At 46.7% G+C, this 15,379-nt stretch overlaps 1 protein-coding gene across 1 annotated transcript in view; it reads right to left on the reverse strand.

Annotated features, from left to right (window-relative positions):
• Positions 1-15,091, reverse strand: part of LOC115397667 (neurogenic locus notch homolog protein 1) — a 43,227-nt gene extending 28,136 nt beyond the window's left edge. Inside the window, 7 exon segments of the mRNA XM_075410446.1 lie at positions 511-567; positions 570-848; positions 965-994; positions 997-1,182; positions 1,185-1,219; positions 14,141-14,216; positions 14,837-15,091. Coding sequence (XP_075266561.1) covers positions 511-567; positions 570-848; positions 965-994; positions 997-1,182; positions 1,185-1,219; positions 14,141-14,216; positions 14,837-14,894 — 721 coding nt within the window. The 5' untranslated portion in view covers positions 14,895-15,091.
• Between the last annotated feature and the right edge of the window lie 288 nt (positions 15,092-15,379).

The raw sequence follows: 15,379 nt of genomic DNA on the forward strand, positions 1-15,379 counted from the left end.
CACACAGGACACGACACAGGCAGGAACGGCCCTGCCTTACATGACTTCACCGTTCCACCAGAAACCTTCAGCCCTGATAGTTAAACTCTCCAGCTGCATTGAGACATCAGGATCTGACCTCAAGCATGAAATGATCCATGTCAGCACGGCAAGTCATTCATATGAATTTTAACTTTTGAAAGGTTTTTCCTTGTTTCCAACTTCAAATCAACAATTTGAATAAAAGCCTCCAAGAATTAGTGTTTTGATGTGAGCGTATCTATGTGTACTGTTGCATATGTTTATATATAGTTGATGGATGCACAGGTACATCCCAAAAATATGAATATTATTGAAAAATGTATTATTTTGACAGTTGTAGTTCCACTTATAAACCTCTGGTTATTTTATATAATGGCATGTTATTATTTTCATTCATGTGTAATAAATCAGAAATATCTGTGTGAATGTGTCAATGAAGCGACTTTATGACGCTGTGCGTGCACTGATGCAGCACTGTGATGTCTCTACCTGGCACACAGGAGCATTCGTAGCTGGTGTCCCCCTTCTGGATGCAGGTGCCCCCGTGTGGCAGGGCGACGGGTTGCAGGGCAGGTAGCGGCTCTCGCAGTGCTTCCCCGCGTACTCCTGCGGACACTGGCAGCGGTAGCCGCCCACCTCGTTGACGCACACGCCGCCGTTCCTGCAGGGCGAGGGACTGGCGTCGCACTCGTTGACGTCCTGCTTGCAGTTCTTCCCCGAGAAGAAGGGCGTGCAGGAGCAGGTGTAGCGAGAGTCCACGGAGGAGCAGCGCCCGTCGTTGGCACATGGGTTAGAGGCACAGGGGTCGGCTTGGTCGCACTGCTTACCTGAGAGGGCACATGGAGGTTTTTATAGAATATATGTTTTCTAAACTCAAAAACTGACATTACAACATTCCAACTCGTCCCATTCCTCTGAATCCCCTCGATTCACTTTACCTGACCACCGGGGAGGCAGTGGCACCGGTAGGAGTTGAGCCTGCTGGCTCGCACGTGGCGCCGTTGCGACACGGCGAGCTGCTGCAGGCGTTACTGATGGCCGTGGCGCAGCGACGGTCGCTGAAGCCCGGTCTGCAGGCGCAGCTGAAGTCCACCGTGTTGCCCTTGAACACGGCGCTGCACGTGCCGCCGTTGGTGCACGGCTGGTTGGCGCAGGGTTGCGGAACTGGCAACTGCTTCCTATGAAATCATCCCGGCACCTGGAGGACACGGGGAGGGGGCAATATCGGAAATGACCCATCAATTCTCTGAGAAAAATAATCTTCATGTTTTCTCATAATGATCACATTTCGTGCACGTCTGGATTCCAGCACAGTCAAACTATTTCACCTTCACTTTTAATCATAGAGTTGATTCTACAAATAGACCAAAAACTACGTAAACAATTACATTTCATCAAGGATTTCTGTGTGCATTCGGGGATAGAAAATCCATAAATTATGTTTTGTAGAGAATAAGATAAATAATTACAGCTTTACTGTATTTCTAGCCAATAATTTGTTAATTCTGACATGCAGGAGATGATTGAAACAGCTTTGGTGCCAGCAGCTGAAGGTATGGAGGCATCCAGCTACTGATCCAGCAACATCAATGAAAAACCACATGCTGCCTCATCGTGCTGGGTTTGGAATAATAGTCCTTTTTCCAAATCCAAAGCCCATGTTTGTATCACTTTAATATTCTTTAAGTTTAATTAAAGATCCCAGCTGTGTGACGATAGGAAACAGTTCAAACTGCTAAATCCCAGACAAATACAACAGGAAGTCAACAATTTCATGAAACCATCTGTCCGCAAGATGGATTGGTCCCCTAATAAAAGTCAGATTTTTATTTATTTCCCCATTTAGCATTTCAAAGCATTTAACCAGCAAAAAGGAATTCCCAAACACTATTTCATCCACCCAGTCAAGAGTTCACGAGGCTAATACAAGTCTTTTGGAGGAGCAAAAGGTCCTCCTCTGTATGCTACTGTGCTGATAAATCAGCTGGTGGGTAAAGCCTTCACCAGCGACCCATTTCTCTTAAAAGAGGACCCTGCCTTGTTGCTTTTACAACATGGCCATGAGAAACGATGCTTTAAACGGGACATCCATCTTTCCGCAGTTCCCCCCACCCCCCGCGCGCCAGCCACGAACAATGTGTTTGAGCTTCTAAAACCAAGTCTGCACAGAGAGAGGAGGGGGGAGAGAGAGAGAGAGAGAGGAGAGAGAGAGAGGAGAGAGAGAGGAGAGGAGGGGGAGACGAGGGAGAGGAGAGGGGGGAGAGAGAGGGAGAGGGGAGAGAGAAGCGAGGGAGAGAGAGAGAGAGAGAGAGGAGAGGGAGGAGGAGGAGAGAGAGGAGAGAGAGAGAGGAGAGCGAGAGAGAGAGAGAGAGAGAGTGTGTCCTGTGATGTTTCTCACAGGATGTATATGCAGAGGGGGGGGGGGGAGAGAGAGAGAGAAAGAGAGAGAGAGACGGAGATCACATTCACACATTTACAGCTTCACTGAGTCAATGAGTGGAGCTGAAGGCTCGTCCCCTGAGAACAGCTCAACAAAAAGGCCACACACACACATACACACATTGCACATCATGCATCACCTAAATTGTATGCAGTGTTTTACACACACACACACACGCACACACACTCACGCACAGGAAGAGATTACACACAGGGACTTGATACAATTGCGTACGTGTCCACACAAGGCGATACAGTGGACGCCTGAATTAAGACTGAGACATAAATTTTGATCCTGTCAGGATCAGCACATGTTTATTGATTGGGCAGATAAATTATGAGGATCAATCCAAAAAATTAGACTCCATACAGTTTATGAATCAAACCATTGCAAGTTGCAAGATCCTATTATTAATACAATTTAGGAGTTTTCATTTTCACATTCTCGAGAGACAAATAATCTGACTAAATCTGACTAAAATAAGAAACTATCCCACAAAATTTGCTGGCAGGTTTTCTTTCATATCAAACCAGCCTCTGCCGCTGGAGCTGCCAATGCAACAGGTAGTCATTCATAAAATCCTGATTCAACACGTGTTGGGAGCAGAAAATGTTACTTTACACATTTTTGATCAAGACGTTCTTTGTTACAACTTTGTGGGAATCAGTGAGGATAAGACAAAACATCCAATAAATACATTTTGATGAAATAAACTGTAGCTGGAGGCCTCCAGTAGTTATGGTTGATCGCCTCCTTACCACCCACATCTCTATTCTTTTAACATCCAGAGGTTCAGGGCTGTTGTCAACAGCTCTGGGCGGACCTCACAAAAACAAAGCATCTCCTCAAAAACACCGGCGGCACCACAATCTGCGGTATTTGGTATTCCTCTTCTAATCCGTCCTTTCCAAAAAATTGACACCCAAGATAAAGCCGCCATCGCGGCCCCCTTCAGCGGCTCTCGGGGGCCGAGCTGTGCTCACGTTGACCCTTTTGTCAGCACTCATTCATTCCAGAGACAAGGCCGCGTCTATGAAACGCTGTTTGAGCTGCAAGCCAACATTATGGCGACTTCAAAGCGCCGTGCCACCACCTTGGCGCTCGTTACTCTTTCTTCCTCTCCCCAAGAGGATTTTCCCTGGCATCAGACAAGCAGCGGGAAGAGGATGAGATGGAAAGGGTCTTCAGTGTCGACGAACATGAAAGATTTCTGAAAGTGAATTCCTGAGACAAACGAGAATGTTGAAAACAAACTTTGGCTTTTATTCAGACAGTTCCACAGATCTCTGCTGTGTTTTAACTCTTAACAACGAGCAGAAAACATCCCGCAGACATCAAAGCGGCATTCCCACGACATTAAAGACCCAAAGCGACTGGAATACCTGACCAGAGCCAGCCAGTCTGCTCAGCAGGACCATGTCCCAACATTCCCAGAGCATCCCGCGTCTGTGTGTGTGTGTGTGTGTTGGGGACCAAGCCGTGGCCCCGTACGGGGACAGGCCTGTGTTTGGACAGGGTCTCCCTCTCAGGGGGATTATACAGCCTTAGGACTGTGGCAAGGAAAAGAAAACATGGCATACTACGCTGCCTGCTGCACAAACAGCAGCGGCGGGCGGCGGGACGGCACCGTGCCGAGAGCAGAGAGCGGCACCTTCAGTTCAGTCTCACTCATCATCACACCATCAACAGATGACACGTTTCTCAAACAACAATTCCAAAATTGGTGCATTTTCACTTGAAAGAACTAGAAGAACAGGCCTCAAGTTCAAAGTCAGAATTGAATTGATAAATCAATAGTTTCAACAATTAATGCAGTTAAAGTTTGATTATATTCTGGAGACCTGAAGCTCATGCTCAACTCGATCTGGATCTGCATTTCGGCTTTAATCTAATCACACAGCTTTGCATAAAAATTCTTCCACATCGTGCTGCAGAATGTATCAAATCCCACTGCGGACTGTAAAGGCATCTGACAATGAGGGGGGGTTCAGGGAGTGGGTGGGGGGGGGTCCGTGCAGATATTTGGCTGCTGGAAGGTCCCGTCCTCGTCGGGGCCCAGCGGTGGCGGGCGCTTAGGTCGCGAGGCGCCACACGAGCTCGCTGGAAAAAGGCCGCAGGGAGCAGGTGCGCATGGTAATGAGGAGACAGCAGCTGCTGCTCTGGGCCAGTCACTGAAGCCCTCCTCCCCGTCCCCACACACACACACACACACACATCAAGCCACTCTCCTCCTTCTCTCTCCATGGCCCCCATCCTAACCACTGTGTGCACTGTAAAGCATGCCCTTAAAATTTAAGAATGATTCCTCTTGTTTATGTTATTTGTGTGAAGAAAGTTGAATCAGAAAGATCCGGAGGGAATTATAGTTGAGTTACACTCAAGAATCAAACCAACCAGTGCAAAAAACCGACACGTTTCTTCGTTTTCATGTCCAAAACTGGACATTCTTCCAGTGTGAGCATCTCAATGACAGGCCTCCCTCCTCAACACGTAGCGGAGAGAGAGGGAGGAAAAGGATAGGAAGAGAGAGCGAAGGATGAGTGGGGGCATTGTTTTTCCTCCCCATTCAGAGCTGACCACAGGACGAGCGTATTCAGCTGCGCCTCCTCCTCCTCCCCTCCTCTTTCTCCCCAAAAAATCCGTCTTTGAATCATCCGTCATTACATGCGGCTCACTCCTGAACCGTCCCCCGTTTCCCCCCTCAATGCTGAGTTTTGCTTCCTGCGTTCAAAGCCACTCACTTCCCTCTGTGCGCCTTCTAATCCTCCCCAAAAAACCCTCACCCTGCTTCTTGTAAAGTTTTTATTCATGAAACACTGTATTTAGATTTATACGTTTCAGCTGACAGCTCCTCGCTCCCTCTGCGACGATCTCCCAAGCTGCTCTGCGACTTTTTTTTTTCGCGGTCGGCGATGTTGGAGGCCAAGAGTGAAGCAAGAAAGCAGCTTAAAATCCAAAAACACACACACACACACATACAGAGGCAGCCGAGAAAACAAAGAAGTCTGAAAGAAAGGAAACTGGAACTGGCTTGGTTTGGTTTTCAAGGACAGAAAAGCAGACAGGGGGCTGCCAGCTCAAGCAGGTTCGGTGTTTACTCGAAAGAGTCTCCTGTCCTGGTTTTTAACCTGAGAGAGCTCAGTGGATGCTCTCTGGCAGCCTCGCTTTATGGCGCCCTGAAACAAAGGGGAAAAAAAACCAACAACTTGCAACCATTCTGAAAGTAGCGCCCTCCCCGTCGTGAAAAGGCGTCTCGCACCGAGGCCTGAAAAGCAAACAGACGAGGCGTCCCGCGGCCTCACCTCGGAGCACGCGGACACGCCGTCCAAACACGCCCCGGCCGTGGTGCCGCGGGCCGCGAGTCGGCTGCAGCACACGCCGGGCAAAGAATGCTAACAGTCTGCTGTTTAACTTGGAGATACCCTGTGAAAATACACCACAAAACAGCCCCGGTTTAACTGTCTCCATGAGGACAGCAAAAAAAAAAAAAAAAAAAAGAAAACAGTGGAAGGTGGGACAAAAGATATCAGCGACTCTTTTATGGAGTCTGGCTGTGTTCAAAACAAACAGGAGTGGAGCAGCTGCTCCAACAAGTGAGACGTACTGGCCGGGAGAGCGGGATAATCTCAACAGCAGCAGGTAAACTGGGGCGGCTGCAAAGGTAAATAAAGAAGACATGAAAAGAGGGGCGCAATCAGAAGCTGAGCAAATATCAGGTGTTTGGGAGGGATCGTGTGACTGCGGGACAGCGGTGGAATTATCTCTGCGGTAAGGCCGATACTGTTATTATCTCCTCTGTCATCCCGGCCCAGTCGTCCTCATTGTTCTCCTCGCCGCTCACTTCTGGGCCGGCTCTTCTTCGATCTCCCCGCAGTAGCCCGTGGCAACAGGTCTGCGCCGCTGCCGACGGGCGAGCAATAACAGGGGGTCGTGCGGCAGCGGCGGCGGCTCGAGCCCACAGCAGATGTTGCGGTGACATCTGACCCCTGGCCAGGCGTCGCACACGGGGGAAAAAAAAAGGGGTGTTTTCCTGGGTGTCGGGCCAATCTGCCATCTGCCATCTTTCTGAGGTCACACACAGATGGGAACATGTAATATGTGGGCTGCACATGTGCACTGTAAATAAAACAAATAAAAACCTGGAGCGAGAGCGCAGGTTCTGGCAGCTGGACGCACGTCGCAGCGAAAGCTTTTTTTTTTTAAGAAGCTTACAGTGAATTAGGTTGTGCACTTATTCAATCACTGCCATGTAAATCTCTGTGGGACATGGAGTCAGTGTCTGGTTTGGGTTTGGATTTCTGTAAACAATGTAATTATGAATATTTCAGGGGCAGTCCTTTGTTTGCAGTCTTTTTTCCACAACTTATGCTCCATGCTGTCAAAACTGTTTTCCCTCTGGCCATTGATTCTACTGATCAGCAACGCGACAAGTCACGTTCTGTACTAAACGCAACCTTTCAGCTCATCAAGGAAGCGGCAAACAAGCCAAAACCGCTTTAAGATCGTCATGTTGACAGTAGCGCCAAACACAAGCAATATAATGTGAAGATTGTTTAGATATATACATGAAAGAACAAAAGAAACTTTCATAGCTAAATAGAATTTGAAAACATAAATAGAAAATCATAGCATCATTGACTAGACTACCAATGCAGTCATTCCTTCTTGCTCCTATTTCTGATTATAGATACTTTCTGTACTTCTGAGTACTTTCTGTACCATCATTGTGGAATGCATGTAGCTTTTATTATTATAAATCTATTTTTAGATCATTGTTTTTCCAGTTAGTTCTACAAACAAAGCAAATAGTCGCACAAAAACACAGTCTGAGCATGATATAAGTTTTATTTCTGGTAATTATGGCCTATTACTAGTAAAATATTCTCATATTTTTAGATACTGTACTTTTACGTGTTAAAATTATATTAAAAACCAAGAATAAAAATGACATATTTCTGTGTATGTAAGGAAAAAAAGGGAATTTCTGCTTTATGGAACACTGCACTTGTGAAATACAACTGTATGAACAACTGCGAGACAGTTTTAAGCAGTTTTATATGACAATGTTTTTGAGTGAAAACAAAGGAAATGTGGGAAAATGCAACTTTCTTGAAACGCTGACACTGCACATGTAGTAAACAGTTCTTCTGCACATGCTCAGACAATAACAACTTCGCAGTTTTAGAGTTGAGAGTTACCTGCAACAGCTAACAAACTCTGTGGTCTGTAGGTACACTGCTGTGTACTCTCTGTTGGTAATGTTTTAAGAGCATTGTTCTCTGTCACCGTGCATGCATGGTTGTAGTACAAAACTTTTGCCAGTGTTTTCTGTGTAAACAGACATCATTTTCAAAACGTTTCTGTGTAAAAACAAAACTTTCCTGAAACAAAACAATCGCAAAAACGATGCAAATTCAATTGAAACTTCATGAATGCAGCTACATTAGAGCAGACAAGCACTTGAAACCTGTGCTAAAAACTAGTAGATTCAGGTCAGATTTTTCCCACACAAGCGTCCCCTGTGGTGAGCTTTTAGCCACAAGTCAAACTGTGTTAGTGGAGCACATTTGTACCTCTGAGTTCCCCTCCTCTTCGCCCCTGCACCTCCTGTCCCCCCCACCTCCACCACCCACCCTTTCTCATTTCCTGGCCGTTTGGTCCTGTGCCTGGTCTTAGTCCCCTTTAGTCTTGTCTGATCTGTTTTAAAAGCATTGCCCAAGGGAGGACCCTCTCACCCCTCCTTCCCTCCACACTCGCCTGGCTCGCTCGTGTTTTTCCAGCGGCGTGTTCGGCGTGGCAGCTCACCACAGTGACAACTCTGCTGTCACCAAGGGAGAAATGAAAACTTAGACGCACGCCTAAACTCAGCTTTGATGACACAAATTGGGTCCGCTACATTAAAAAAACTCCTTCGCCCAAACCACACCTGGCACACGCAAAGAAAAAAATAAAAACTAGGCTGTTTGAAGTGGAGCAGAAACCAAAGTCAAACCAAATCCCAACTGGCTGGAGAAATTACAGGGGGGACGCTGTGCTGGTCGCCCTCTCCTTACAAGCGTCGTCGTACTCCTTCCTCTCTAATCGCAAAGGAGAGCTGACCTGGCCAACCCACATCTGGCAGCCTTCATTAGAGACCCTGTTTATTTGGAGGCATTACGGACACGGCCCATGGGAAAGAGCCCGCACCCCTGAGGACCAAACACTCGCAGTGTGTGTGTTTGTGTGTGTATATATGTGAGTGTGTGTCTTGAGAATCATAGCAGCTCTAATGACTTCTGCCACTGCCTACTTTACGAGCCTGGGAACCACTTAAAGGCTTCACGGGTGTCTGAAGGTGCAGCTGACAGTGCAACTGGACACTCAGGTTGGTACTGTACGTGCTTACTCCAAGGTCTGAGTGTGGAAATGTCTCAAATCACCACAACTTTTTTCTACTTTCAGCACAAAATCAACAAATAAATGAATATATTTTGAAAGAAAGCTGCTTTACTGTGTTGACAGGGGCTAAATGGAAGAGGCACGAGAGTTATAAGGCACTAAAAGTCTTCTCTCAAAGCTGGTGGATCCCAAAAAAATGAGGTTGGGTGTTTTAGAAAAACGCCCGAAGATGGATCATCCACATCTGCATCCCAGCGGAAGCAAGAGAAAATAACTCCATGAGTAGAAATTCAGTTCCTTACACCTTAGCTTCATCAAAGTGAGAAGAAGTCGCATCAGTGGTGTCATGGAGGCCTAAACAACATCAATGTGATGTTATCTATGTCACGTCAGAACATCTTATACAGTTCTGACTAAATCATCATGTCTTGTTCATTCAGCTAATACAATCAGGAAGCATCTGATGGGGCTTTAGTTTCATTCTGCATTAAATTCAAACATACAGCCAATGTGTACAGAGTCTATCTATAGCCTTAAGAGGAGCAGTGAGGAGGAGGGGTGGACCCCACTGAGGTCTATCTCCAGGGTGGAGTCTGTCTGTGGTCACAGGAAGAGACGGGAGATTTCATGAAGCCTGGACCCACAGATGGTCTGAGGTTTGTTTTCCATGACGTTCAGATCAACCTCGGTGCAGAAGTTTGGAAGGCAGTGGAACGCCAAATACTGATCTCCGCTCAGCTGATTGGCTCTGCGTACGGACGTGTTTGTGGATCTCAGCTGGACGACGATACATCTTTTCCTAATCAAACATCAGTACTATGGGATCCAGAATCCTGGCTACAGACCAATGGTGCTCAGTCTTTTAGAGAGCCATTATTCTCTGTTTTATGCAGAAACAGAGCTGAATTTAATGAATGTGTCAGCACCAAGCGCTCCAGAAAGTCTGACAAATGGAGCAGACAGATGTTTAAAACATGCAGGACTGCAGCCACCAGGATTAGACTCCTCTGCTAGTTTTCTTTGCACAGTGAAGGTGTTTCCCAGAGTGATTGCTGACCTAACTTCTGTACTGAGACACTGCGTCGCCTCCTGTTAGTCATAATTCTTTCAATTCTCGCTTTTTTAAAAGGTCACCAGCTTTTAGAAGCAGGGAAACTTCAGCAACGTTAGGAAGGGCCATGATTTCCAAGATGGCGAGAACACAGATACAATGAAGGATTCTTTAATCATTCACAAACTCTGAACTATTCCACATTTTGTGATTGTTCAGCCATAAAATACTGCTCACACTGGGCATAATCAGACAATTTTTAACAGAAATTGCCATAAACATATCTGATTTCCTTCATGTAAACTTTCCTTGGAGCTCTTTTCTGTCTAAACAGTTGTAAAAGCCAGCTCAGCTGCAATAAATCGCAAGACTTGCAAACGTACAAGTCTCGCATCATCTCTGTATATTTACAGCTCAGCCTTGTTTCACTGTAAAGTTGATGGAGATTCTTGAATGGAGCGGTGAATCGCACTTGCAAATATCAAGGAGTCTGAGTCTCTGATTATTATCTGCCTTTATTTCTGCTTGACTGAACAAACTGTTGTTTCACAAGAAAGGCATCACGCCCTAATCTCCTGAATATCCTGCGAGCGTGTTCGAGGGAGAGTGACTGGAAGCTAACAGCACACCTGGCAGACTCGATCTGTTCCTGTGTGCGACTGAAAGGGCTAAAAACCACAAGTAATCACGGTTATTATGCAGCATGCCGCTGTGTGGGCGAGAGCCCGGCCCTCCCAGTTGTTCCACGATAACCCGCAGACAGGTGGTCGGGCTGAGAGAAAATAAAAGAAATGAGGAAGTGTGGTCAGGAGCGTGCAAACCACCTTTGTCTCCCACACACACACACTGGATGACAGGCGCCTCAGCCCGCGATCAAAGTTTATGTGATTTGTCTTGGCATATGCCAAACAGGGAGGCTCAAATATCACTAATCCCCAGCACCGGGCTTCTCCACCGGCAAGTCACTTCATTCAGCCAGATCTCTCCTCTCACCAGTCGGGCTCCTGCCAAAGTGAACATTACACTGGCTGCATAACAGCCCTGCACTCTGTGCGTCTCTCTGTGTGATGATATGATCAGATACGCCACCTTTTCTTCCCTTGGGCCACTCAGAGGCTGTTTCCTGACTCTGAATAGAGGGGGGGGGGGGGGGGCATGAGAGGAGGGGAGGTTAAGATAGACTCATCTGAAGGGAGCAAACAGAGGTGCCATTGAAGAATGCCCAGAACCGAAGAGACAAGGGCTGACTTTCATTGAAGTGGATGTATACTGTAGCAGCCGCGCATACCAGCAAGGAATTAATGAGGCGGGCTGTTATCTGAGGCTGTGGTCACTCAACTTCCAACACATCAGGAGATTCTAAGTGCAGGATTAAACTTCTCACATTTTTCACATTCTGAGTGGCCCCCGGTCAGCCCGAAATACCAAATGTCTCCTCAGTGAGAAATCAAACACTGGGTTTTAAACGTTGCTTCTTTGGAAAATTCTGTCCTGAAACTGTTAGACGCCAGTCTAGTGTGGCAACTATTGCTTTCCACCGCTGATCAGCATGGGCCTTCTACTTTCAAAAGCATTAAAGTGGCACAGAATATCACTATCATGTAAAGCAATAAAAGGTTTTCGGACATTTGGAGGAGTCATATCATATGATACCTTTTGATCGATCATGTGTTTGATTACTTCGACAATATGAATCAAGCTTAAAAATAACACCACGATCTCAATACCACCTGCATTCAGGAATCTGAACGGATACAGCCTCAGGACGAGAGTCTTCTGGAGTCTTGCCAGCCTGGTCAGCCTTTAATCCACACACAAATCCTGCCTGTGCCTCCTCACATCGCCCTGCTATCAACAGGTTGTCAAAACTTGGCTGCATTTTTTTTTTAAAACTGCTGTGACGAGCTAATGATGGAGGTATGTGATCTCTCAGAGACGGAACTCTTCTGCACGGGGTCGACAATGCCGCTGCTTTCTACGACCCGTCGTAGTTAATGAGAGGCCTTCAGGAGACTCTGAAGATAAACTTCAGTCGGGATGTCATTCCGCCAGACCAGATATGAGGAGGAGGAGGTGGTATTTATGGGATGGCATGTCAAGTAGGCATCTTCCACAGACTATATTCAACTGAAGAATCCAATGCCACTTACTTGACCTCAACATAACACTTGAGTTCAAGAGCGCCGGCTGTTTGATTGAGGCGAACTCCAATCGTAACTCTGTCAAGGATGAAGAGAGGCTCGGGGAAAAAAAAATAAATGAAAAATCCCCTCCGCCTTTTTTCATGAGGAAATTCTAGATAACTGTCAGCCTTTATCCTTCACCAGGTCAAGCAGGACACTGAAAATAGTCAGCTGATCATAAACTGTGTACGCCGCTGGTCAAACAGACTCTTGCTGGATATTTTCCACCTTCATTTGACATCAGGCTTCAAACAGGATCCACCTGGCTGCGGTGATTATAACATTTGCATCGTAATGCTGCCAGTTGCACCGCTTGACAAGAGTTACGGCTCTATGTGTGTCATTCACGTCAAAAAATGATTCCAGGAGGTTCGTACAGCACACCTGACAATCTCAGTTTGTCACCGTCTAAAATACACTAAACCAAGTGAACACCTGTTGACAGGTTAGTTACCAGGTTTACTTGGATCTTCATCTCATGCAGTTCAAACTGTCTGGCACAGCGGCTTGATTTAATATTCTCTGCAAAGAGCTTCCAAATAGTTCAGTTTAAAAAAAAAAAACTGCATCTACACTCAGAAACAGAAGCAGATCTCACACCTGATGTGCCGACAGACAACATTTTGGTTTCAACCGCAGATTAAATATTCACTCTGAGCTGAGAAAGTAGGAGCTGCTTAAAAGCAGAAACCCTCAAACCACTGGGAATTAATTTGCACTGAACCTTGTGAAACAGCAATAAGATTCTCTAATGGGAGAAAACCCCAAAAAACTTTGAAAACAAGACAGAACACACTTAAAACAACAAAGCATTCAACTTTGTCACCAGTTTGATTTTTAATTTTTTTGGACTGAAACTCAACCAATGTCAGGAGAAGCTCAGAAGTGAATCTGTGGCATTTTCATGACTGACACAATGAGAGCAATACGCTGTGCTCCATGTGCCCGCTCAAACCTTTTCAAAACTCATGAGGATGCCCACCTCCGTGTTTAATTGGAGAAGTCTGTAGAGAAGGAGGAGGACAGCGAAGGGGCACAATGATGGCTTTGTGGCCCAGGAGAAGGTGGCGGGGTGGTGGGGGACTGGTTTGAGGGGTGAATACAAAACAAGGCTAAATTAAGTTGTGGCTATTGGGGGGGGGGGGGGGGGGGGGGGGGGGGGGGGGGGTGGGGGGGGGGTGGGGGGGGGGGGGGACTGCCCATGTCTTGCAGTCCCTTGGACCGGCTTGGCCCGATCCTCCTGCGACAGTAAGGTGACACTGGCTGGTGCCGCTCATGCCAGGTTAGAAATAGAGCCAAGTGCTAAAGAAGGCTATTGTTGTAAAAGAAAAAGAAACTCGGGGCAGGGCAGGAGCTTTTCGCTCTGCATGTGAACTGAAGGCAAACTCCAGACAGGAGAACTCAGTGGGACAAAGTACAAAACTTGTCTCCACTTTATTAGCAGAATTTAAAAAATAAAAGATTGCAGCCTCTACCATCTGTCTGAGGGAATGAGAAGGAGAGAAGAGAGAGAAGAGAGAGAGAGAGGAGAGAGAGAGGAAGAGAGAGCACTGAGGGCCATTGAGGAGTGGGACAAAATCCCAGGAGAGAGGCGGGGGGCTGCGGAGGGGTGGGGTAGGGTGGTAGGAGGACAGGGTTTGAGGGTCTCTCTGGGAAGCCTCACCCAGATTAGTCACACAGAATTAATCGCAGCGGAGAACAATGGTCGCCGGGCTTCTGGCAACCCCAGCTGTCGCTCCGTGAAAGAAAAGAAAAACAAGATTTAGGGGCTGCGAGAGTTTGGCTGCAGAGGGGAGAGTGTGGTGGCAGTCACTCACTCACTCACTCACACATTCACTCACTCACACACTCACACACACACACACTCACACACACAGTGACCCCTGTCCTCATCAATGTCCACTCATGTCTCGACCATTTGCCTTCCAGAAATAGCAACAGTGACCAATGGGAGACCTTGCTTTATTACAGCTACAGGCATGTCAACTGAAAACTCAGTTTCCACACATGCACAGGTAAAACAAAAAAAACAAAAAAAAAAAAAAAAAAAAAACAGGATGGACTTACTTGCACTCTCCATTCCCATCTGGAGTGGCTTCACATCTCCCCTGGTTCAAACACGACTCCTTGGAGCATCTTAAACCTGAAAAGGCAAAGTTTCAATAAAAGAGGAAGAAGGGGAAAAAAAAGACTTCACACCACCTCAGCTTCCAAATATTTGTTTCTCTCAGGGTGCTTTACAAGTGACTCAGGTGCTGCTGCGCAAATGTGCCATGTAGGTGTGACTCTTGCCACCACGAAGCCTAGTGTTTCTGTGGATCCGAAGTGGGACTTTACACCAGTTTGTGTCTCTTCTGCAGCTGTCCTCCCCAACACCGTGTCCCATTTGGAATTAACACAGTTTCACAACGATGTCTTTTAAAGAAATCCCCAAACTCTCAGTCCAAACGGCACAGGCGCGCGCTTTCGCACGAGCGACGGGGGAAAAAAGTTGAGGTTTTGGGAGAAAAGCGCGCAAAGTGGATGCATGGACAACACTAAATACGCGTAAAAGTAACATAGAGAAAAGGCGCTACAGTGAAAACAGGTGCAGTAAGTTTGAAATGCAGAGGTTTCATGGAAGGAAACGTGCAAGAAAGTTTGGAGACGAGGTCAACTTTAAGTTTTGCAGTTTGCAGCAAAAAAAAAAAAAAAACGCAACAAGTTGAAGCAGAAACAAGCAGTAAACTACATATTCTCGTAAAAGGAACATAAATCACTCACCTCGTGTTAGTCCTATCAGCGACAACAAGAAAGTTAGTTTCACTAACAAAATATGCATTCCTCCTGCTTTAAAACGATTAAAATGCAAATCCACGTGGGTTTTTTCATAGATCCGTTATGGTGTCTTCCTCTTCGTCCAGTGAAAAACTAGAATCCCCTCAGTTCGTCCTCAGTACATCCACACCAAGTTAGAGGGGAAATATAAAAACTCCGAGCATGAGATGTTGTCACTTCGGGTCCCGGGTTGGAAATGATCAGAGGGACGCACTTCTCCATCCGCCGCCGCGCGCGCTCGCAGAGGGGCGGATTTTCCTCCGCGCGCACACACACACGCACGCACGCACGAACGTTCACAGACACACGGTTGGTCCCCAGACAGGCACAAGCTGCAAGACTTGACTCGGGGATAGTGCAGAAGTTTGTTTTTACTGGCCAGATTAGTTTTCAACAGGCACTTTGTCCTTAATTAACTCTGCTGGATTATTGGTGCGGCGCTTTCCGCCCTGCTCCCTCTGTTACTGAAACACAGTGGAAAAAGAACAT

This window comes from Salarias fasciatus, chromosome 12 (assembly GCF_902148845.1).
Source record: "Salarias fasciatus chromosome 12, fSalaFa1.1, whole genome shotgun sequence".
Lineage (NCBI taxonomy): Eukaryota > Metazoa > Chordata > Actinopteri > Blenniiformes > Blenniidae > Salarias > Salarias fasciatus.